Here is a 25,575-nt window from a genome sequence, read left to right on the forward strand (position 1 = left end):
AGTCCTTAATGAACCAACTTGCAAGTCTCAAAGCTAATGTGGAAGAAGATATAACCCTAGCAGTGCTCATAAAGTCTATGCCTAAGGAGCTTTCTGGGAAACTCATAACCACACTAAAGACCCTGCTAAACCTTACCTTGGGCAACGGAGGGGGACAACTCCTTCACAAAGAAGAAGTTCAAAGGTAAAAAGGTGTTTCATTTGTGGTAGGAATAATCATGTAGAGAAGGACTGCTATGCCAAGAAGCCTTATATTGAGAGCAAAACAACCACAATGAGAAGGATTGCTTTCACAAGAAATCGCAAACCAATGTCACACTGGAAGAAGAAGAAACATGCAAAGAGGATGCAAACTTCCCGAGTATGAAGACTCATGAGACTTACTATAAAGAAGATGGCTTAACTACCATCAACTTTACTCCAAAGACATAACCAGACACCAACTTCTAGTGAAACTATGTCATAGGCATAGATTAATCCAAATGAAGTGTGTACATAGATAGATGTCTAGATTATAATTCATGAAATTATATCATCTTTTATGCTAACGCAAAGGAAAGATTTTCTGTTAAGCTCATGAGAATATGTGATCCTGTGGGGATTATTACACTATAATGGATATATTAAGGATGAAATCAAAGATAGGTAATCCGATCCCTTAAACAACACCAAGAAAGCGTGTTTAGAGGGATCATACATGAAAAGATATGGTTCAGCAAACCTTGCTTGCTAGCCTCACAAATACAACTTTTATTGATCTATAAGGTCCACCTTTCCTCTCACATACATCAACAATCCAAACTCTTCATATGTATATTCTAGACGTTTTCCTTTTACCCCCCCTCCCTCCCCCCAGGCTTCTTCTTCCCCCTCTCCCCGCCACCTCCTCTCTTCTTCCCAAAAAGCACAGAAAAGATTTGTACTCTGGAAAAATCACTAGATTGTACCAGTCCTCTTGAAAATACCATTCTTTTTAGAATTATTGCAATAGCCCCGAACAAAGTTTTCGAGTTCTTTAAGAGTCTTATTATAGAATCAAAGAAGAGAGCTAAAATGCAACACTTGGGCAATCAAAATTTTAGAAGGAAAAAAAAAAAGCTAAAGGTATTAATACCTGTTCAGGAATGGAACTATAACAAAGTCATGAGAAGCATAGGCGACCAACCAAGGTACAAAAACCAACACTACCACAAATTTAACCTGCAAAAATCCGAGAAATTTTGATTAAATTTGTTATACACTAGAGTCTTCATCATCTACCTAGTAATAAGCTTCTATGGAAATCTAAGCAGAAATCTCTTTGTCACTCGTAGAAGACAAGGTCATCATCATCTGGCTGAGTATCCTCCAGCTGAGGATATGGAGGTGTTACAGAAACAGTGGAAGCAGCAGGAACTGAGGATCATAAAGACGATATGCCTTGGACACATTGTTGTATCCGAGAAAAGTCATGCGCTGAGACTTCGAGTCCAACTTGGAGCGGTGCTCTTTAGGCACATGAACATACGCCGTACATCCAAATATCCGAAAATGAACAACGGAGGGCTTCTCACCATGGAAAGCCTCATATGGAGTTTTGTCGGGAAGAGCAACAGTAGGAGACCTATTCTGAATGTAGACAGAAGTGGAAGCCACCTCAGCCCAGAAACGTCGAGGTAATGAAGAATGCTCAAGCATAGCACGGGCCATCTCCATAATGGTTCTATTCTTCCTCTCGGCAACTCCATTCTGTGATGGAGTATATGATGTAGTAAGCTGTCTCCGAATGCCATGTGTCTTGCAATATTGCTGAAACTCCTGGGATGTGAACTCACCCCCCTCCATCGGTCCTGAGAGCCTTGACCGAGTGACCGGTCTCTTTTTCCACCTGAGCTTTCCAATCACAGAAGTGATGAAAAGTCTCATCCTTGGTCTTCAGAAAGAAAACCCAAGTATATCTGGTAAAATCATCCACCATCACGAGCATGTACAACGCCTTACTCAAAGACGCGGTACTCATAGGACCACATAAGTCTGCATGAATGAGAGCAAGTGATGTCGAAGATCTGTGTGTCGCCTCCTTCGGAAAGGCGGCTCGGTGTTGCTTTCCCAGAGGAACAAGCAGAAGACGGAGCCTTGATGGTCGGTAATCCCTGAACCAACCCATCCTTCGAGGCTCGCTGCAGAAGCTGATAGCTCAAATGGCCAAACGGAGCATGCTAAAGAGCAGAAGAAGCACCAGAAGAAAGCAGAGCGGTCAACTTGTAGAGACCACTATCTTGGACTCCCTGAGCCAAGATGCTACCAGTCGCCTTATCACGAATGGTAATCTCATAACGAGAAAAGATCACCTCTGCACCCTGAGCTATAAGGGCACTCACTGACAAAAGGTTAAAAGCTAAATCTGGAATATACAGAACGTCAGAGAAGTACCTCTTGTCCTCGTCAGAACAGAAGATGGGGATAGTGCCACGACCATGCACTAGCATGGAAGAAGAATCACCCAGAGTGATCTCGCGTGATCTGGCAGTGAAGTCCTCAAACCAATCTCGATGGGGTGTCATATGAGCAGTAGCACCGCTATCAACAATCCAAGACCGTGACTGAGAAGTCACAAGAGCAAGTATACGCCGAGTACCTGCTAAGAGAAGGATGCCATCATCCTTCTTGGGTTGAGACACCGCCATTGAGGAAGAGTTCTTTCCTGCTTCATCACGCTTCTTCTTGTGACATTGGGGTGACTTGTGACCCTTCTTGCCACAATAATGACATTCAATGTCCTTATTCTTTGAAGGTTTGTTGTCTTTATCCTTGTCGGAATCCTTGGAGGTCTTGTCAGAAACCCCTTTTCCTTTATTTTGTTGAGTCTTCCCTTTATCTCATGCTGCCAAAGCTCCATCAGGGCCACTAGAAGTGCCAGTCCGCTCCTCAAAGTGGGACTCAATCTGCCACTAGAAGTGCCAATCCGCTCCTCAAAGTGGGACTCAATTTGCATAACGGAGGGGAGAACTTCCTCCCAAGTAACTAGAACAGGACGAGGAGAAGAAACCAAAGACTGAAAGTATGCATCAAACCTCTCTGGAAGTTTGGAGAGCAGCCAAATAGCCATATCCTCTGTGGAGATGTCCTTGCCACAAACAGCAAGCTCGTCTCGGAGATCTTTCATCTTCGAGATGAAAGCAGATAAAGATGGAAACGCAGAAACTGATAAGTTCATAAGTTTCTCTTCCAACGCCAAAATCCGACCCGAAGACTTAATCTCATAGAGATCTGCAAAAGCCTTCCAAACTTCATGTGCAGCATCTACTGTACGCACATGAGAGAGAACAACATCCTAATAGTTCAACATCAGGAAGGAGAAAACACGTCGATCATTCGACTGCCAAATATCAATTTGTGCCTGAGTCGCGCCACCGGAAGCAAGGGTGGGAGGGGTGGCATTGGCCAATGTAACAAGCCAAACCCAGAGATCCACGCCACGCAAGGCCGATTTCGCCTTCACCTTCCATAGGGTGTAGTTGGAACCATCCAACTTGCCAAACTCAGCAAACATATGAAGAGAAGTCGGTGCAACCATCACAAAAGGTTGGGCTCAATCTCAAAAAATGCACAAACTCTGAAGAAGAAGTGTCCTCCACAGGTACCAAGAGTGCCACCAAAGCTTGCAACACCACAAGCCCCCTCTGCAAAGGGAAAGGGCCACTAGAGAGGAAAACGCAGCAAAGAAGGCTGCTGTCCTATAGAAAACAGGCCGCCTATTGTCCAATCTCCAAGCGGGAAAGAAAACGCTGGTCAACAAGTACCTAATGGCTGAGTTGATGAAGCCAATCTGAAGGAAAAGCGACCAGCAGGGTGCTGTCCAGAAAACGCAGCAGCAACAAAGGCTATGGATCTGGAAGAAAAACGCAGAGGAGAAGGTGCTGAAAACAGGGCTGAATCTGGGGCAGCAGAGAGGTTGCTAAACCGGGAGCGATGATACCATGAAAGAGTGCACAGAGCGGAAGCAGAGTGGCACTAGAATGTGCTGAACAGAGAGTGCAAGAGAGAGAGAGATATGGAGAGAACTATGCTGAATATACTCAAGCAAAACAGTCCCAAGCAAGAGACACACCTAGTCTCATAAGTCAGGGAGCAAAATACGTACAAGACTGAATGAGAAAAGAGAGGCCAGCACCCACTATTTATAGTGAGGGAATGCTGGCCGACTGGAGCTGATAAACAGGCCAACTCGAGCTAATGGACATGGCCGACTGGTAAATGCCAAAAAGGCTCGGAAAAATCCCAGAAAAATAGTAAAAAAGGGGTGGCCAGCCCACAAGCAAGGGCCATGCAAAAGGGGACCAAATGGCCACCATAAAAGAGTAGAATCTGGGGATGAATGTGCTAACAAGGAAGTGCGTGACTATTGCATTAAGTCTGGAGTAACAAATATGTCGCAGATGATAGAGAATGCCATGACCTCAAATGCGTTACTCACTGGGTTTCAACTGGATTTAAGGGCAGCAAAAGCACTGGCAAGAAAACTGAGAAGTCAGGGCATGCATCTCGTGATGCAACAACGCCTGCAGAGAAGCGGCGTAAGATGTTACCAATACCCAAGAGAACTCCTGAGAAGAAGCAGGCTTTGTTGGATGCCAAGAAATGCTTTTTCTGTACCGAAGAGGGACATATGTCTTTCAATTTTCCCAAGCGTACATCCAATAAGGACTTTGACACTAAAGGGGAGCCCAAGTCTAAGAAAGCAAAGCCTTCTGCAAGGTTAGTTCCTGATCTTGTTGGGGAACAACTAGGTGGTGAGGAGACTGAGTTGTGCAGAGCATGGGACAAAGTTAGAGATTAGAATGCTTTGATTTTCTTTGACACAGGTGCTAGAGCCAACTTTATCTCACCAGATTTGGCTGGCAAATTGGGGATCCGTGCAAAGGAGATGGGGCCTTTGCATGAGGCTAATATGGCTTGTCCTGGGTATGCAGAACCCATTACCCCTATTATTGGGAAGCTGAGGCTTCATGTGCAGGGTTATGTGGACAGTGAGGAATTCTATATCATGCCACTTGATGGGTGTGATGTTTTGTTGGGTATGCCATGGTGTCATAGAGTACATGCGGTGGTGGATATGTACAACAAGAAGATTACTTTGACTCATAGAGGGAAAGAGCATATTTTGGATGTAAAGCTTAAAGGGAAATCTGTTCCTATTGTATCGGCTTCGGCCATTTCATCAGCAATGAAAAAGCATCTTTCCGCGTACTTGATTTTTGTAAAGGATGCAAAAGATGATGAATCTTAATCTAATTTGTCTATGTTAGATAAAGACAAAACTGATTTCCTATGTGAGTACCAAGATTGCTTTTCTGAATCATTGCCAGGAGAACTTCCTCTGGAAAGGCCAGAAGATCATGCTATTGATCTTATCCGGGGAAGTACCCCACCAAATAGACCGCCATACCGTGTTAGTGCAACCCAACAAGAGGAAATTATGAGCCAGGTACAGGAGTTGTTGAAAAAGGGGTTGATTCAACCTAGCTCATCACCCTTTTGCTCACCTGTGCTCTTAGTGCAAAAGAAAAACGGTTCTTAGTGCATGTGTATAGATTACAGGGCACTAAACAAGAACACCATCAAGAATCGATTCCTTATTCCGAGGATCGATGACATATTAGACCGCTTACAAGGCTCCACAGTCTTTAGTCGGATAGACTTGAAAAGCGGGTATCATCCTTTGGCTTAACAAATGCTCCCGCCACCTTTAGCAAGATGATGGACAGGATTTTCCGGCCTCATAGAGCGTTTGTGGGCACATTCTTTGATGACATGATCGTGGAGTCACGCTCAGAGGAGGAGCATAGGGAGCATTTGGCCACAGTGTTTGAAGAACTCCGGATTGTGTTCCTATTACAAGCGATACATACCGTATTTTGCTGAGATTGCTTCCTCCCTTCATGTTTTAACAAAGAAGGGAACTCCGTTTCAATGGGCTGATCGGAAAATTGCAGCCTTTAAGAAGCTAAAAGAAAAGCTTACTTCGGATCCCGTATTGGTACTACCGGATCTCCAACAAAAGACTTTTGTTGTCCAATGTGATGCATGTGGGAACAGCATTGGGGCAATACTCATGCAAGAAGGACATGTGATAGCCTATGAGAGTCATATATTACAGAATGCCGAGAAGCATTTACAGGTCTATGAGAAAGTGATGTTGGCTGTAATTCATGCTCTTTCTACATGGAAACACTATTTGCTTGGAGCTGATTTCACTGTGCAGTCAGATCATCAGACCTTGCGTTATTTCCTCACGGAAACTAAACTTTCTGAGAAGCATATGAGACGGACCAACTTTTTGTCATGTTCCACTTTCAGATTGTTTATGTGGAAGGCAAAAAGAATGTTGTGGCAGATACTTTGTCACCCAAGCCACAGGTCTCAGCAGTTTCACTTGCTTATCATCATGAGCTTAATGAGATGAAGTGCAGTATGCCCAAGATGAGGATTTTGGCAGGGTCTACGATCAAATGTCTGAGGGTCAGCGGCATGATCATTATATGTTTCATAGGCCCTCAAGCCGTGCTATTCACATCAGGCCTTCTTCTGCTCACATCTTCGTTTTACTTCAGCATATGTCAGCGCCTACATCAGAGCATACATCAGCGTTTATACATCAGCGTTTTGCTCAGCAGACATCTGCGTTTTGCTGCAGCTTACATCGGCACTTTACATCAGCCACATCAGCGCTTACATCAGGCTTACGTCAGGGCTTATATCAGCGTTTATCTCAGCCTTCTTCAGAGCATACATCAGGGCTCACATCCGTGCTTACCTTCAGCATATCTTGTGCGTTTTGGCACAGCCCTTGGGACAGCAGCCCTCTCTGCTACACTTTGGGACAGCAGCCCTCTGTGCTACACATCGGGACAGCAGCCCCCTCTGCTACTTCGGGACAGCAGCCCTCTCTGCTTCAGGTACGCAGCACCCGTGTCACCAGAGCTTGCACCACCCGGGACAGCACCCCTCTCTACTTCAGGTACGCAGCACTCGTGTCATTAGAGATTGCACCACCACCATCGTCATCAACATTACCTTTTCCGCTGCCACCTCGGAGTGCTTTGCCTCACATCAACGAGCCTTCATCATCAACCGTGCTTCAGCTCCGACGTCTTCTCTGCTTCAGCACTGGTCTTCTTTCTGCTCAGAGTCGCCTCTCATATGAGGGCTCTTGTACATATCTGCAGTCACCCTTTTATATATATTCACTCACATATTTCATGCTGTGTGGTTTTACTCTGATCTCTCGTATATCTGGTCCTTCTGTCCTTTTGCCCTCACATGGTATCAAAGCTATCGTGAGCAAAGGGATTGAAGACCTCGAGAGCACACAGCATGGATCGTCTGCCTGCACTCCCGGAGGACCGATTCTTCTCTCCAGAAGATGCTTCTCCAAACTCTGATCTGGACCACATAGAGAATGGGATTTCTTGCTCAGTGGAGAATCCTGTTCAAGATCATACTTTGGGAGACGATCAACCCATGCACATCACCTCATCCACACCACCTTTGCCATCACGATCGCCCTCTTTGACTTTATCAAATTTTGACTCCAGAGGGGGATACATTCCTTCTACCATTGTGTTTGTGTGGGACCCTGGCATACTTCATCAGGCCTTCTTCTGCTCACATCTACATCTTACTTCAGCATATGTCAGCACCTACATCAGAGCACACATCAGCGTTTATACATCAACGTTTTGCTTCAGCACGTTTTGCTGCAGCTTACATCAGCCCACATCTGCGCTTACATCAGGCTTATGTCAGGGCTTATATCAGCGTTTATCTCAGCCTTCTTCAGCGCATACATCAGGGCTCACATCCGTGCTTACCTTCAGCATATCTCGTGCGTTTTGGCACAGCCTTTGGGACAGCAGCCCCCTCTGCTACACATCGGGACAACAGCCCTCTTTGCTACACTTCGGGACAGCAACCCCCTCTGCTACTTCGGGACAGCAGCCCCCTCTGCTTCAGGTACGCAGCACCCGTGTCACCAAAGCTTGCACCACTCGGGACGGCAACCCTCTCTGCTTCAGGTACACAGCACCCGCGTCATTAGAGACTGCACCACCATCATCGTCATCAACGTTACCTTTTTCTGCTGCCACCTCGGAGTGCTTTGCCTCACATCGACGCGAGCCTTCGTCATCGACTGTGCTTCAGCTCCGACGTCTTCTCTGCTTCAACACTGGTCTTCTTTCTGCTCAGAGTCACCTCTCATATGAGGGCTCTTGTACATATATGCACTCACCCTTTTATATATATTCACTCACATACTTCATGCTATGTGGTTTTACTCTGATCTCTCGTATATCTGGTCCTTCCGTCCTTTTGCCCTCACACGCAGGTGGTGCACCCTCCACTAGCACCACCCAAAAATGGCAGCAAAAACAGCAGGAAACGGCTCAAGGGCTCACGGCTCAAGGCACTTGGAGGACAGCAAGCTAAGAACATGGTTGGGATACCATCTCTAGAAAGTTAGGGTTAGCATATCACAATAACTATGGAGGCTCAAAGATATCCATGGTGGTGTGTAGTAGAGAGAGAGTGAGAGATGTAACAAACTCAAAGAGAGAGAGACAATGATTGCACGACTCAAAGATACTTTGATTAATGTGTTAAAAATTTCAAAGAGTACAATGCTTTTATAGGCTCTAGAGCCTTATCTTTTGACACATCACACACTAGGGCAATGACACATGGCAAGTGTCTATGACGTCACTGCTTATCACATACAAACATAAACGGCTATAAGAGGAGGTTCACACACACACACACTCAGTGAGTGTTCATACACACATAAAAGGGTTGTTCACACACAAACACAAGCGGGTACACAAACAGGGGTACACGTATACGATGGATACACACATGGAGACTCCGAATACCCAACATCGGCAAGTTGTTACATCGAGGGTGAGGCAATTTCTTGGTGGACTACTTGGGTGTCATGTGCACACATGTACACGGCTCATAATCCAAGGCTAACCCTCATAGGGGGAGATAAACGGCTAGACTAGGGCTCATGCGAGGGACAGACAAGCACAAAAGATAGTCCAAAGGACAGGGACCCTGTCGACCAGTGTTGGAGTGCTTTTGGAGCAGGTCAACAGCATATATAATTATTTGGGATTTTTTGCTGGCCGACCAGCTTCTTAGGCATGGTTGGGCCTGTTAAAGGCTAAGCCCAGCATTCATTTGATTCATCTCACTCCCTTATGGAATAGGATCATAGATTAGGCTTTTGTTACCCTTTTTGGGGAAGGTCAAAGGCCAGAAATGATGTAACATTTTGTACCCTAAGAATATAATGAATATACAGCCATCTCTCTCTCTATTCTTTGTCTATGCTGATGTTCTTGCATCAAGTGTTCCTATGAAGTGCTTAGGGCTGAAAGAAGACCCTAGAGCTTTTGCATGTGACATTGGTATCACAACTTCAGTATCATTCTAAGATATTGTTGTGCCCATAATATAGTGGATATATAGCCATCGCTCTCTCTCTCTCTCTCTCTCTCTCTCTCTCTCTCTCTCTCTCTCTCTTCTTTGTCTATGCTGATTGTTCTTGCATCAAGTGTTTCTATGCAATGCTTAGCCCTAAAAGAAGCCTCCCAGAGCTTTCGCATGCGACATCAGTATTAGAGCTTCAAGCTGTTTCTGATATATTGTTGCAGCCCATAATATACTAAACATATATATATACCTAGATGAATCCAGGAACATGCCCAAATTCACCTTTTAGGAACGTGCATGTTATATACTCATGGTAGTCAACCCACAAGACTATATAACTATCAACTCCATTATGCATAGTATGGACTAGATACTACGACATCCCCACTAACATCATCAGTGCCCAATAGTGGCTGTAGAACTTTGTATCAAGATATGCTCTCACACACACACACACACACACACACATACTGAATATCTTAGTATTTCCATGATGAGTTTCCATGGACAGTTTTGTATCACCTAAGTGAGATAGCTATGTTTATGTTTTCTTTCTGTTTTATTTTCCATTCCATGATGAGACATGCCATGGACATTATTGTATCACTTTGGTCTCATAGGCCCATTGTGCCTTTAGGAGATGCTTAATGTATCTTTCTTTCTTTTCTCTCTCTATTCTTTGTCTCTGCTGATTGTTCTTGCATCAAGTGTTCCTATGCAGTGCTTAGGGCTAAGAGAAGACTCCTAGAGCTTTCGCATGCAACATTGGTATCATAGCTTCATGTTGATTCTGAGATATTGTTGCTACCCATGGCCCACTCACCCTTACTACATCGCGCATGGATGAAACCATCACTGGTGTCTTGATCTTTTGGTGGTGTGGTGACCATGCAACATTGTAACAGCATCAGGCTCAGCTATGCTAAGTGCTGTTGGTGTCCCTGGAGGAGAAGTGCATAGGTTCAAGGAGAGAAATGCAGTATGTGTCAAGACCCCCAGAAGCTGGTTGGTGTCAGGCAAACCCAAGGGGAGGGTTTGGTAGCCAGTTGGGGCTGCCCCAAAAGCTTTTATGGAGCACACCAAGGGATGAAGTTCATCCGAGGGGTGGAGCCAACGATGCCACGATCAGTTTTCAAGAAGAAGGATTCATGTTTGTGTTCAAGGACATGGCCACAAGGCAAGGTCACAAAGTGGAACAGATGCACAAATCTCTACACCAGATCTGGAGTGGATTCAAAGACGTAAGGCAAGGTTTTCAATGAAAAGATTGCTAGGAAGGGAAGGATGACAGGTATGGGAGACCATATGTGGATAAAGGGGATGATGACAATCATCCACGATCAAAATGTGGAATCCCATCATCAAGTTTAGAAGGAAGATGTCATGTGCACACATGTACATGGCTCATAATCCAAGGCTAACCCTGATAGGCAACAGATAAACAGCTAGATAAGGGCTCATGCCAAGGCCAAACAAGCACAAAAGATAGTCCAGAAGACAAGGACCCTATCAGCCAGTTTTAGAGTGCTTCTGGAGCACGTCGGCAACATATAGAATTATTTGCGATTTTTTGTTGGCCAACCAACAATCAGCCAGCTTCTTGGGCACGTTTGGGCCTATAAAAGGCTAAGCTCGGCATTCATTTGATTCATCTCACTCCCTTATGGAGTAGGGTCATAGATAAGGCTTTTTGTTACCCTTTTTGAGGAAGGCCAAATGTCACATGCACTCTGCACTCAGTGCATGGTGACAAACTGGCTCATCATCAGCAGTGCAACAGTTGTACATTATTAGAACCCAGTAGGATGATAATTGTTGTACGTCGTAACCCCATTGTACATCCTCAGTCCAGGATAAGTCAGGCACGAGCTACGTAGATCATTCCTCAGCCTTAGCGGGTCAATCAGTCAGTCAAGTCCCTTAACCCACTTGGAGAGAATCATTCATGCATGTAGAGTCAGTAGAAGCCTTAGGGTTTGCATCAGAAAGCACTCTGCATTCTGCATAATATGCATTTATATGCCTGTGCATCATTTAGAACATCCTAGAAGCCTTAGGGAAATTACTAGGATTTATCTGGTATTTTTTCATATTTTCTGGCATTTATTTAGCATTTATTGTCATTTATAAATATAAACTTTATTAAATAAATGACCAGCCAACTTGACCAACCTCTAGTTAGTATAAATAGGCTTGCATAGGGCTTAGTTTCTCATTCAGTCTTCAGTGTGCTAAGAGCTTTCCTCCTCAGCCCTAGGAGTTCCCTTGCCTTCAGCACTAGACTAGTCTTATCCAGCCCTTGGAGAGCTTGAGTCTGCTTCAGCCAACCTTGGTTCTCCAACGCATGCATCTTCAGCAGTCCCTACAGCCATAAGCGCATCAGATCAGCCCCAAATCAGCATAAGACACCTGCGTTTTCTGCATGTGAACGACTATCGCCTGCATTCAGCATCTATTCAGGCCAGAATTCAGCCTACAATCTGCGTTTTCTGTCCAACATCAGTATTCAGCTTGCGTTTTCTGTCCAGCATCAGCATTCAGCCTGCGTTTCAGTCCAGCATCATCCCTGCAGGTCTGCGTTTCAGTCTACAGCAGCTCTCAGCCCTGAATCATCAGTTTACATCAGTATCCAGCCTTCAATGCATCATCTACATCTGCCCCAGCCCTCTGGTGAAGGTAACCAAGCATTCATAAGCATTTACAGCATTCTAACATAGCTTAGAACAGTCCACCATCTTCTCTTCTCAGCCTCAGGTGTGCAGCCCTTCCTCATGCCCTTGGGAAGAGTGCATAGGCTCGAGATCAGTTCATCGAGGTGTTTCTACAGCCATGCACAGTTCAGCCAAGCTTCCGATCCTCCGAGATCTTGCGTTTGGCTTATCTACAGTCCACAGTCATTCTCTCTAAAGAAATAAAGCAAAATACTATCTCATTATCGGGATAGGGGGCCCTTCAGTGGGTAATTCGGGACCCAATCTGGTGTACAGTTCTCATATATCTCTCTCTCATCTCTTTAAAGTTTGAAGTATTGAAATGGATTGCTAAACTCACGAAACTCAGGATACAGAAGACGGTGTGAGCATTTGTGTGACAGGATCTTCCAATACAAAGACTTCCGCTGCATATCACATTGGTATCAGATTCAGATTGTCCACACACTGTATCCTAGCATGGGGGCATCCTTGGATGGTTAGATTGCGTTCCGGCACGACCATCGACTTCAGCATCATGTCTACAGAAGATAGTACTCATAAGCCGGAAGACGTCTCCCCCGAAGGAGACCATGTGCTTCCGCCTACACCAGACACCATAGCTCTTCTTAGAGCTCAGAACCAGCTGCTCATGGAGCGTCTCCAACTCTTGGAGGCAGCAGCAGCACGTCCTTCTCCACCTCCAGCAGCACCCGACTACATCTCCCTCTTCTTTCAGATGGAACAACAAAGGAGAGAGGATGAGGCCCGAAGGAAAAGAGAAAAAGCAGAAAGATGGGACTATGAGGAAGCCCAACGCAGGATCGACGAAGACCGGCGTCAGGCTGAACTCGCCGCTCGGGAACACCAACATGAGCTTGATCGAGAACGTATGTTACTCGAGCACCAACGGGAAAAGAAGGCCATACACTTGAGGTATCAGCAGCTCTCCTCAGTCTCCCCAATCATAGGTGTCACCAGCCAGCAGTCCCTAGCAGCATCAACCACCATCATTCGCAGTCAACCAAACTTCATTAAGTATGATGGTAAGTGTGATCATTCATCAGTTAATCAATTTATTCATCAGTTTAATGCTCATTTTCCTTTAGCTAGGATCACAGACCCTCAAGACAAAGTCCACTTAGCGGCTCCCCATCTCACTGGTGAGGCAGTCACTTGGTGGCAGCATTGGTCTAGTATTCATACAGACCAGGCCACAGGTGTCACAGCCCTTGACTAAGACATCTTTGTCCATGACCTGAAGACCAGATTTCTCCCGCCCCAGTACATGACCGGTCTAAAAGACGAGTTCTATGGACTCAGACAGAACGGATCCCCAGTGCTTCAGTTTTCCGGTAAGGTTATTACTTTAGCACGACAGTTAGGGTTATCTGAGCAGGCTAAGATGGAGCAATTCATTCATGGATTGAACTCTAACATTCGGTTCACAGTTCGTAACTTTGAACCAAGTACATATGACCGGGCTCTGACTCTCGCTCAGAATGAAGAAATGAAGCTTAACGCGGACAAGCACAAGCAGTCATCTCAGTCCAGTACCAAACCCCAGCAGTAGCAATCAGCTGCGCGGACAGGGAAAGGCAACACGTCTTCTAAAGATGCTAAGAAGGACAGCGGTAATAGCTCCACTTCACGGGGTAAGAAAGAGAAAGAACCTAAGAAAACCCCTGATGAAAAGGCTAAAGCAGGCATTACTGGAGGTCATCTTCCTCCAAGAGGAGCAAAGGAAGTACTTGTCAGAAAATAGATGTTTTTTCTGTCATATTATAGGGCATGGTAAGAAGGATTACCACAAATGGCAAGCGGCACAAGCCGCCAAAGCTCCTTCTGCCACATTTGCCACAGCCTCCCCAGCTCCTCCAGCCCCGCCTACTACCTCAAATGCAGTTCAACTTTTACCTTCCATGCATCCTATGCCATCCGTGGTATTTGATGCTAAGCAGGAGGGTGAGAGCGATGCTGCTCAGAAGAGCCTCATCCGAGCTTATGGCTCTGCCCACACAGTTTGTAGTCCTTTTCGATATGGGTAGTTCTGAAGACACCATCTCTCCCCAGTTGGCTAATAAATTGAACTGCACATTAGTCCCATATCATCTTGATGTGGACGGGTTTACACCTAGTCTTCGCACCCACATTTCCCAGAAGGCACAGCAATTTGTCTTTGAAGTTCAAAAGGCCTCATTTCAACGAGATTTCATCGTCTCACCTCTGTTGGGGTGTGACATGATCTTAGGAATTCAGTGGTTCCGTCAGTATGAGCCTATACCCGATTGGGGGCAGGACACTTTTACTATTTGTAAAGGTTTTCTTGAGCCTGTCATGATTCGTGGGGATAGAAGCATTCTTGGCATCCCATTGATTTCGCATCTCCAGGCCAACCGAGCTATCCGCAAGGAAGCAGAAGGAGCACTCCTTTATGTTCGTGCTCAAACAGCCCCTCCCTGATTAGTAGCATCTGTTACATCTTCGGTCCCTCAGTTAGCAGACCTCCTATACAGACACCAGGACATTATGCTTAGGGACGATCTCCCGCCCAGTCTCCCACCCTCTCGCCCTGAGGACCATCACATTGATTTGGTCCCTGGTTCAGGTCCTCCTAGCAGGTTTCCCTATCGTCTTTCCAAGACTTTAGAGGGCGAGTTAGAAAAGCAGTTATCTGAGCTTCTCCGAGCCGGATTCATTCCGCCTTCTTCCTCCCCATTCGCTGCACCTATCCTATTTGTCCAAAAGAAGGACAAGTCTTCACGCCTTGGTGTAGACTACAGGGCATTAAACAAACTCACTATCAAGAATAAGTTTCCTATGCCAAGGATAGAGTACATTTTGGAGCGTTTAGACGGTGCTAAGTTTTTCACTAAGATCGACCTCAAGAGTGGTTACTATCAGGTCCGCATTTTTTAAGCTGACATTCCAAAAACTGCTTTTCGGACAGAGCGTGGTCACTACGAGTTCGTAGTCATGCCTTTTGGGCTTACAAATGCACCCGCAACCTTCAATAAGATGATGTCTAGAATTTTTGCAGTCCACATTCGGAAGTGTGTTTTTCATATTCCTTGATGGCATACTAGTCTTCTCAGCCATTGTGGAGCAGCATGAGAAAGATGTGGAGAAAGTCTTGCAACTTTTGCAAGATAATCAACTCTACATAAACGCCAAAAAGTCTTTCTTTGGTGTTAAGGAAGTTCAGTATTTGGGCTATATCATCGGTTTCGATGGGATTAGACTGGATCCATCAAAGGTTCAGGAGACCTTAGATTGGGACATTCCTAAGACCACCCAAGAAATCCGTTCATTCGTAGGTCTTTGTCAGGCCTATGGTACTCATGTCCATCAGTTTTCCAACCTTGCAGTACCTCTTACCGACTTGCTCAAGGGGGTGAAGACTCGCAAGCAGAAAGTCTCAGTTACAGGCAAGGTGCTTGATGCATTCCGTGCACTCCAGAAAGCTACCTCAGAAGCACCTGTATTAAAGTTAGCATCATGGGACGAACCTTTCGAGGTCATCACCGATGCCAGCAATGTAGCCATAGGTGCAATCCTCCAGTAGGACAATAGACCCATGGCATATTACAGTAGAAAGTTGGATGTCGCCGAAAAGAATTATTCGGTATATAACAAAAAGCTTTTGGGTGTGATCACAACGCTCAAACATTGGAAGCCTTTTCTTTATGGACAGGCTTTCACAGTGAAAACACACCACCAAGCACTTAAGTGGCTTCAAACTATGCCAAGTGCCCAGTGGAGTGATCGACTTAAGTGATGTCTCCATGAAGTTAAAGTTGCCTACCAGTTGGACAATGCATGATGTTTTCCATGTTTCTTGGCTAATACCATATGTTGGTCCAGAAGTGTTTGATGTTTCAGATGAACAGCAGCCAAACATGGTAGAGGAAGCAGAAGTTATTCAGCCTGAGCAGATCCTTCTTCACCGATGGAAGCATGGTTCCGGTCGGTGCATACATCAATTCTATACGAAATTCCAAGATCGAGGCACCCACAAAGCCGTATGGCTAGACGAGGAGTTCTTCCAGGAGTACCCCCAGTTATTGGCGGACTACTTGGAAGCCATGAACCTACTGCCAAGCTAAGCAGGAGGGAATGTCACATGCACTCTGCACTCAGTGCATGGTGACAAACTGGCTCATCATCAGCAGTGCACAGTTGTACATTATTAGAACCCAGTAGGATGATAATTGTCGTACGCCGTGACCCCATTGTACATCCTCAGTCCAGGCACGAGCTACGTAGGTCATTCCTCAGCCTTAGCGGGTCAGTCAGTCAGTCAAGTCCCTTAACCCACTTGAAGAGAATCATTCATGCATGTAGAGTCAGTAGAAGCCTCAGGGTTTTCATCAGTAAGCACTCTGCATTCTGCATAATATGCATTCATATGCCTGTGCATCATTTAGAACATTCTAGAAGCCTTAGGGAATTTACTAGGATTTATCTGGTATTTTTTCATATTTTCTGGCATTTATTTAGCATTTATTGTCATTTATAAATATAAACTTTACTAAATAAATGACCAGCCAACTTGACCAGCCTCTAGTTAGTATAAATAGGCTTGCATAGGGCTTAGTTTCTCATTCAGTCTTCAGTGTGCTAAGAGCTTTCCTCCTCAGCCCTAGGAGTTCCCTTGCCTTCAGCACTAGACTAGTCTTATCCAGCCCTTGGAGAGCTTGAGTCTGCTTCAGCCAACCTTGGTTCTCCAACGCATGCATCTTCAACAGTCCCTACAGCCATAAGCGCATCAGATCAGCCCCAAATCAGCATAAGACACCTGCGTTTTCTGCATGTGAACGACTATCGCCTGCATTCAGCATCTATTCAGGCCAGAATTCAGCCTACAATCTGCGTTTTCTGTCCAACATCAGTATTCAGCTTGCGTTTTCTGTCCAGCATCAGCATTCAGCCTGCGTTTCACTCCAGCATCATCCCTGCAGGTCTGCGTTTCAGTCTACAGCAGCTCTCAGCCCTGAATCATCAGTTTACATCAGTATCCAGCCTTCAGTGCATCATCTACATCTGCCCCAGCCCTCTGGTGAATGTAACCAAGCATTCATAAGCATTTACAGCATTCTAAAATAGCTTAGAACAGTCCACCATCTTCTCTTCTCAGCCTCAGGTGTGCAACCCTTCCTCATGCCCTTGGGAAGAGTGCATAGGCTCGAGATCAGTTCATCGAGTGTTTTTACAGCCGTGTACAGTTCAGCCAAGCTTCCGATCCTCCGAGATCTTGCGTTTGGCTTATCTACAGTCCACAGTCATTCTCTCTAAAGAAATAAAGCAAATACTATCTCGTTATCGGGATAGGGGGCCCTTCAGTGGGTAATTTGGGACCCAATCTGGTGTATAGTCCTCATATATCTCTCTATCATCTCTTTAAAGTTTGAAGTATTGAAATGGATTGCTAAACTCACAAAACTCGGGATACAAAAGACGGTGTGTGTGAGCATTTGTGTGACAGGATCTTCCAATACAAAGACTTCCGTTGCATATCACACCAAAGGCCACAGATGATGTGCCCTTTTGTACTCTATGAATATACTGAATATACAACCATCTCTCGTACCTCTATTCTCTGTCTATGCTAATTATTCTTGCTTCAAGTGTTCCTATGCAATGCTTAGGGCTAAAGGAAGACTCCCAGAGCTTTCGCATGTGACATTGGGCCCACGCAAACATCCAGTCTGGGGTTGTTCGCTATAAATGGGACCAATTCATCACTGACCTCAAGAGGCGGTCCTTACCTCCTCACTATCTTGAGCGGCTTGAGGACAAGTTCCGAGGATTGCACAAGAACACACAGCCAATTATCCAATTTGCCAACAGGGTCACTCACTTGGCTTTGCAGTTGAGTAAATGTGAGGAGAACAAGAAAGGGCACTTCCTATTTTGGCTTAGACACACAAATCCAATGGGATGTAAGTATGCTTGAACTCACGACCTTCAAATAGGCATTTGCGCTTGCGCAAAGTACCAAATGAAGCACATCGATGGAAAGCCCAAGACCCAACAACCCAAGGCATCTAATGCGAGCGGAAAAGGGCCAGACCTAATCAAGGTCATCCCCAACTCAAAGCACCAAAGCCTTTGGCTCCAACAACTCAAACAACGCGCCGAAACTCACTCCAAACCAAAAAGCCAAGGCAAGCAAGACCGGTGGTAAGCTCAACCAAGCTAAGCAAGATCATTACAAAAAAGAGGGGCGATGCTTTTATAGTCACACTGTTACATGCAAAAGCTCTGGGAGTCTTCTCTCAGCCCTAAACACCATCTGGAAACATGCTGATGCAAAACGCATGCAGAAGAGAGAGAAGAGAGCGAGCGAGAGCTAAGTATTCATTATATCATAAAGTACAAAAAGGTACATCTGTTTTGCAGCGCTTGGCAACCTTCAATGAAAAGGTGTAAACCCAATCTATGCCTAAGTCTAGACCCAGCCCCAAGCTAGGGCTGAAGGACTAATCAATGAGCAACCTTTGCCTTTTATAGGCTGAAATTGACATAATGACCAGCTTCTTGGACAAGGTCCTAAAGACAATGTACCGACATGTGTTTTTCCTTCATGCTTTGGCTGGCCAACAGCAACCCTGTCCACCACTAGTCAACTCCATGCCAAGACTAGCAAATCATGCTCCAAAATCTATTGTTCTAATCTGTCTTTATCTTGTTACCTCTTCAGGACTAGCTTGGGATTAGCCAGTGCATGTCTTGCACATGACACACACAGGTCCTATGTAACGCGCGGAAGCTCTGGGTAGTCAGTCTTCTTTCAGCCCTAAACACTCTTGAAGACCTCCTGATGCCAAAAACGCACCATGATGCAAAAACGCAGGTAGAGAGAGAGTAGAGAGAGAGAGTGAGAAGTGCTGGAATTTCAGTATATACTATGTACAAAAAAGGTACAGATCTTTGCAGCACTTGGCTGCCCTCTTGAAAAGGTGATAAACCCTAATTCTGGCCCCCTATGGGACCCTCCTACTGACTCTCACCCCTAGTGGGTGGAATGACTCAAACATTGAGCAAAGGGGCTATTTATAGCCCCTTGGATTAAATGATGAACTGGCCGACTGCTGGTCGGCCAGTTACAGCTTCATTAAATGCCCTTAAATGCAGCCGACTGGATGTACTTGTTGTCCTGGCTGCGCCTGCTGCTGCCACTCCTTCCTGGCCTTGCTGATGTCAGCCGACATGTCTTCTGGTACAGCCGACAGCTCCTGAACTCAGCCGACTGCTCCCTGGTGCTTCTCCAAGTCCAACCTGTCCACTACTGCATCTTGTGCTCCACAGTCTGACTCTATCTGGTTCCTAGTCTTTATCTGCTTGCCTCTTCTGGATCTAGCCCTAGAAATGTCCATGGCATCTGTGATGCACATGACATCCTACCTCCCCAAACCATAGCCCTGACCTCTATGGCTTCAATGGTGAGCCAGGCTCCCATACGAAACCCCCAAGATGCCCCTAATTCTTCAACTCCCAATCCATGAAGCAGCAAAGGGCCAGACTCCATCGGGGTCAGAGCATCTAGCTCCAAGAACTCAAACAACGTGCCGAAACTCACTCCAAACCAAAAAGCCAAGGCAAGCAAGATCAATGGTAAGCTTAGACAAGCTAGGGAAGCTCAGTACAAAAAAGAGGGGCGATGCTTTTATTGTCACATAGTGGGGCATATTTCGAAGGCTTGTCCTAAGAACCCCCCTCCCCAAACCACAATCCCAACCTCTATGGTTTCTGTGGTGAGCTAGGCTACCACACAAACCCCCAAGGTGCCCCTAATTCTTCAACTCCTAGTTCCACAGTTGGCGCGGAGCTCGAAGATACGTAGAAGGGCGGCCACAACCGGGAGAATGAGCGCAACAAGTTGCTCAAGAGTTTTGGCTACATAAGTGGCCAACAGGTCATTGTCTTGTTTGACAAGACAGCATCAAGGATGTGATTATGGAACAGGCTACTCGGCAAACCTGCTTTCCTTTGACTTCAATAGACAAACAGGTGGAGGGATTTAGCATAGAAATGAGTAGGAGTATCAAATTTGAAGCCCGTAGTGCTAAGTTGGTCATCCAAGGCAAGGAGTTTGTGTGGGATTTCATGGTCCCTCTTGTAGGAGGGGCAAACATAATCCTAGAAATTCCTTGGTTTCACATGTTCACCCCAGGCATTGATTGGGAGTGGCACATTTTTCAGACTTTCGGAATGTGTCCAAGGCTTCTATAGTCATCAAGCGTGAGCCTGGAGAGATAGTTGGTGTGAGGGTTTTCTTTATTTATATGGTACAAAGAGGTGACATCAAAGTATGTACGTGATCTAGGCCCTTGGTCTACCCCTTAGGGGTGACCTCTCGCCCCTTCCACATGCCAAATGCTGAATGCTACTTCTTCAAATGATGAATGTGCAGAATGATGAATGAAAATGCTAGCCTATGCTTATATATATGTTCGAAGTGCTGGCCGGCCAGCTACTGCTACTCTCGGCCAGTTATTGGACAAAATAATCATAAATTATACCTTTATTTGCTGCGCTTTCCTCCATGCTTTGCCCAAACCTGCTGGCCTTCACACTGATGCTGCCGACTAGCTGTCTGGGTCCCCTACTGGCTGCCGACTGTCGTATGGAAGCTGCTGACCAAGTTCCCATGTCCTCCATGGTGCTTATGCTGATACTAATGCTGATGATGATGATGCTGATGCTGAGGCTGATGATGATGATGCCTAATGCTAAGCCTTAACTGCTGTCCTAATCAAGGATTATGCTGTTCATGCTGGAGATTAGCCACGGCAAGGGCATGCACGTGACACCAACGTAGTTCAAAGAATCTCACTTCCACTATACTAACATAAAAGGTGGGTAATCCTAATATCACCTGCTGTCTTACGTACCATCTGCACCTATACTTTCATGGATGCATGTTCTTGTGAGTTCAATGACTATGCTTATGGATAGAGTAAATTGGCACTGGGCTGCTTGCACCAAATTGCAAGGCCACGTGGTTTTCTCATGTCGAAAGTGATGGATACACTTCACTTAATAAATGCTCAATAAAAACGCATGTGCTTGGTGATCTCTTCAGTGGCTCAGTGGCTTATGAACCAAGGTATCCTTATTAAATCAATGCACAAGAATTTGAATTGAGTTGAGAAGCATATCAATTTTGCTTTTGTTGGTTCATAAAGTAGTGCTTACACTAATCATAGCCGGAGGATGCATTTGGGCCAATTATTTGTTCATGGGTAGTGTCTAGTTGTTTGGCTGTTGGTTTTCGTGGTCTTGATCAATCTCAATCTTCAATAGAGGAATCAATACGTTTACTTGAGTGACAATAAGTTGACTACTAAAGGCCTCTAGTCACCCACCCACCCAACCGAAATGTTTGTGTTTTTGATGTACCAAATTGGTTTTAGCACTGTTCTTTTCATGCATGGGTTGCTTGACAACTATGTAATCAAGGCTTGGAAGAGCAAATCAAAGACTACAAAGAATACCCAATTTTGTGTCAAGGTGTATGAAGGACTAATTAAATGCAACTACGGATGCAAGAATGTAAATTATCATTCAGTAAAACAAGTAGGTATGGTCTATTTTTTGGAGGTCTATAACTAGAAACCCTCTCTTCCCATTTTACACGTTTACCTAAGTTTTTTGGACGTGCCAAGGGAGAGAAAGCTAATCTTCAAGAGCAAGAGGTTGAACCCATACTGTGGCAATTAACACAGGTTATAAGTTGTCTATTAAAGGCTTCTAGTCACCCACCCACCCAACTGAAATGTTTGTGTATTGGTTTTAGTGCCATTCTTTTCATGCATGGATTGCTTGACAACTATGTAATCGAGGCTTGGAAGAGTAAATCAAAGACTACAAAGAATATCCCATTTTGTGCCAAGGTGTATGAAGGACTAATTAAATCCATAAAAACTCTGTTGTAGCATGGTTCTTTGAACTAGAGAGAGAGGAAGTGAAAATGATACACAAAATTATTACAAGAGCTCTATCGAGATGGAGGCGTTCCAAATGTCAAAGAAAGCGCCCATCTATAAACCATATAGAAGCCCTAGACCCCCATTTACTTGCTAGCAGAAATCACTAATCTTTGAGAAAAGAAGGCTCAAAAACAGAGATGAGACAACACTCACAGTAGTCTGTGACGTGAACCGGAACACTTTCTCCTCAAATGCTAGATCCTCCTTCACCTCTTCTTCATTTTCAAAAATTCGGAAAAGCAACTCCTTCATTGTTCTGCTCATGCCACGCTCTGGCATTTTAAGAGGTGACAGAGGCAACCCTCCTTTTTCCCAATCAGACTGAGAAGAGTACCAGCCACCGTCTTTGCCACCAAAATAGCTACTGTAATCACCCCAGCTATCATCAAGCCAATCCTCCCAATCTGCATTATCAGTATCACGACCAAGCTGTTGAGATTCCCACAGCTCAGTGCGAGCTTTGTTTCGATTTTGCCATGCTGCAAAACTGGCATCATCAGCCAGCATTCGATCGATATCATCTTTGCACCAGTCTTCTCCACTGTCACCTTCACCAAAATCCCTTGAATTTTGACCTGAGTCATCAAGGTCACCTTCTGCTTCATCTTCTGTATCTGGCACCGGTATTAAGAAGTCTTCGCTGTCAATTGGATCAAGCAAAAAGCGTTTCCACCAGCTTTTACGTGGGTTTCCGCTTTGGGCATGCACCCTAAATGTACTCAATCCTCTTGCAGATTTTATCCATAAAGCTCCTGTAAATTCAACTGAGAAGTCCAGGCTAGTTTCAAAAGCATGCGATCGGAGATTACAGAACTCATTGCCCAGCCTAGGATACCACAAAACTAATGCCCCATTTCCTTTCAAAGACCGACCACTGCATGCACTTGCACTGAGAGCCAGGTTAGAGCCAACATTCTGGACGAAGGAAAACCTCTTCTGCACACGAAGACGGCAATGACTAATGCCTTGTGTTATGCAGTTGAGTTGCTGAGTTGAAGACAGGATTGTAGGCCCAACTACAGCCTCGCTTTCCCGATCTTCATTCACCTTCCTGATACATTTGTAGATGGTGCCACAATTTTGTAAAACGAATAACTTCTTACTATGTTGTTGCAAAGAATGGAAGTTTAGAGGGCCTTGACAAAGAAGGTATTCTGTCTCAGCTTTGCCTGTGCTTTTGCTTGCAAGTTGTCCTGAGAGAGGCGGACAACATTGTACAAGCAATGGTCTCATGTTGACGCATCATGATAGGCTTATGATCCCCACCAGATAGATGCTTTCATTAAAAAAAACCTTTGGTTCTGATTCTTTTCAGCAAAAATGGCCCTACTGATTAATTGGAACAAAGCTCCCTGAAGAGCTGATTAGATCCCGATCATCTGTTTACAGGCTTTAATCATGATAACCTGTGAAGCAAACCAGTTCATTCTGCAATTAGCAAGCAGAAAGTCATTTCTCCGTGATCACTTGTGCTTCATTGCTGCAATAAACAGTCTATTTTGAAGAGAAAACAGGCCAAAAAGAAGTTATTAAAATGGTTTACAAGCTGGAAAATGAAATTAAGCATGCTCCCAAATCCTAAATATTCCTGCACAGAGAGAGAGAGAGAGAGAGAGAGAGAGATGCAAAACAATACATTAAAACCCTCGCCATATCTGCAGAGAGATGCAAACAAGCTATTTGTAACTCTAAGCATAGTATGGGATACCAACAATAGTAGCTATAACCTGCAGAGAGTATGCAAAACAAGGCAGTAAAACCCTAGCCATAATAGATGCAAACAAGGTGATTCTAGCGATAATCTGCAAGGAGAATGCAAACAAGACAAGAAACCAGTTAACACTAGCCATAACCTGCGAGAAAATGAAAAACAAGGCTTCAAAACCCTAGCCATAATTTGCAGATAAATAAGTAAACAAGGTGATTCTACATAGAGATTGCAAACGAAGGCAAGTAACGAGCTAACTCTAGCCATAACCTGCAGAGAAGCCGCAAAAAAAGTTGAGCAGGTGACCAAAGCGTCGCCATAGCCATGCGAGAAGAACTGAACCTCTAGCTCGGAGAAGAATAGCGCATACCTGTGTGTAGTGCTTCGACGGAGGGACTGCGATGGAAATGGAATAGTAACCGCCCCCACCCCATTAGAAGACGTGGCGTCCTTATTACCCCTAGTAGATAGCAAAATATCAATCTCTCTCACTCTCTCTATTTGTTGAGCCCATTAAATTTATAGTGGGATTGTTTTATTTTTCTTTTTTCTTTTTTCTTTTTTGGCGGGCCCAGGATTCAATCCTAGTTTTACGAGACTGGGCTATTGTCCCCACCCCTATTGAAGAATTGAACCCACGTCCCCCCACGGGATTGGGCTATTGTCCTAGTGGAGCAAGCAATTTATTAGAGCATGTCTTCTGCTATGGCAAGCACGGGTGAGCAAGGGCCGAACCCATGATTTCGAGTTTAAGACTTCTACCCCTTACCAACTCGACTACACAGGATGACAAAGAGGAGCAGGGGTCAAACCCATGACCTCTAGTTTGGAACTTCTACCCCTTACCAACTCGACTACACAGCATGTGAAATTGTTGTATCTGCTGCATCACCCTTGCCTTCAACACACTTGCTTTCCCCCTTGCCATGCATGTTCGGTTGGGCATGTTGCCTTTCTTCATTGGTATCATCCTTGGTCTCTACGCTCAAACGCATTCGTTGCTATTCTTGAAGAATCTAGACATGTTAATAATTATACTTCTTGGTTTGGACTCTTAATATCAAAACTACCTTGTGGGCCACGTGGTTAAAGCCATTATCTTGTATGGTTGAGATCGTGGGTTTGATCCAACCCTTGCCACAAGTCCATGTACTGTATGGAGTGTCCAGGTCGAACAATTTTTTGCTCTAATCTTTGTGACATAGCAAGAATGTCCAAAGTGAGCTTTGTAGGAACTTTGTTTTGATCAAATACATAATCTACAAGTTGTCCACTCCATGGTGTGAACCCCCCTTGATCTCACTTTTAGATGAGATTCTTTGGGTGTTGGCTTCCTTGGGTGGTATCCTTTATCCCCCTTCATTGTTGTTCTTCACACGAAGAATCTAGATAATTTGATAATATAATTCCTCATTTGCACTCTTAGTATCAAGGTAACTTTGTAGGCCACATGGTTAAAGCCATTGTCTTGTATGGTTAAATCCACAGTCTTGTATGGTTGAGATTGTAAATTTGATCAACCCTTACCCATGGTCCATGTACTACTATATGAAATGTCCATGTCGAGTGACTTTTTGTACTCGTCTTTGTGGCATAGCAAGTATATACAAAGTCAAAGTGCCATCAAAAGTCTCTAATTCCTACAAGAGATAGGATTAAAAAGTGGGCAAACATCAATACTCGCTACCCTTTTTGCAACATAGCATAT

At 44.9% G+C, this 25,575-nt stretch overlaps 1 protein-coding gene across 4 annotated transcripts in view; it reads right to left on the reverse strand.

The window, feature by feature from the left end:
• The window catches only part of LOC147638957 (protein DAY-LENGTH-DEPENDENT DELAYED-GREENING 1, chloroplastic-like), a 44,380-nt gene extending 20,033 nt beyond the window's left edge, over positions 1 to 24,347 (reverse strand). For 2 of the 4 annotated variants that reach the window (XM_086785991.1, XM_086785974.1), the window contains exons 1-3: positions 24,238 to 24,347; positions 22,313 to 23,565; positions 1,115 to 1,200 (exon numbers count right to left, since the gene is read on the reverse strand). In XM_086785991.1, the coding sequence (XP_086642117.1) occupies positions 1,115 to 1,200; positions 22,313 to 23,392 (1,166 nt within the window). In that variant the 5' untranslated portion in view covers positions 23,393 to 23,565; positions 24,238 to 24,347. Of the gene's footprint in view, positions 1 to 1,114; positions 1,201 to 22,312; positions 23,566 to 24,137 lie in introns of all 4 variants that reach the window. The other 2 variants (XM_086785963.1, XM_086785984.1) reach the window with 2 other exon arrangements.
• Between the last annotated feature and the right edge of the window lie 1,228 nt (positions 24,348 to 25,575).

The sequence above is a fragment of the Cibotium barometz genome, chromosome 4 (genome assembly GCF_041138505.1).
Source record: "Cibotium barometz isolate CiBa-2024 chromosome 4, ASM4113850v1, whole genome shotgun sequence".
Lineage (NCBI taxonomy): Eukaryota > Viridiplantae > Streptophyta > Polypodiopsida > Cyatheales > Cibotiaceae > Cibotium > Cibotium barometz.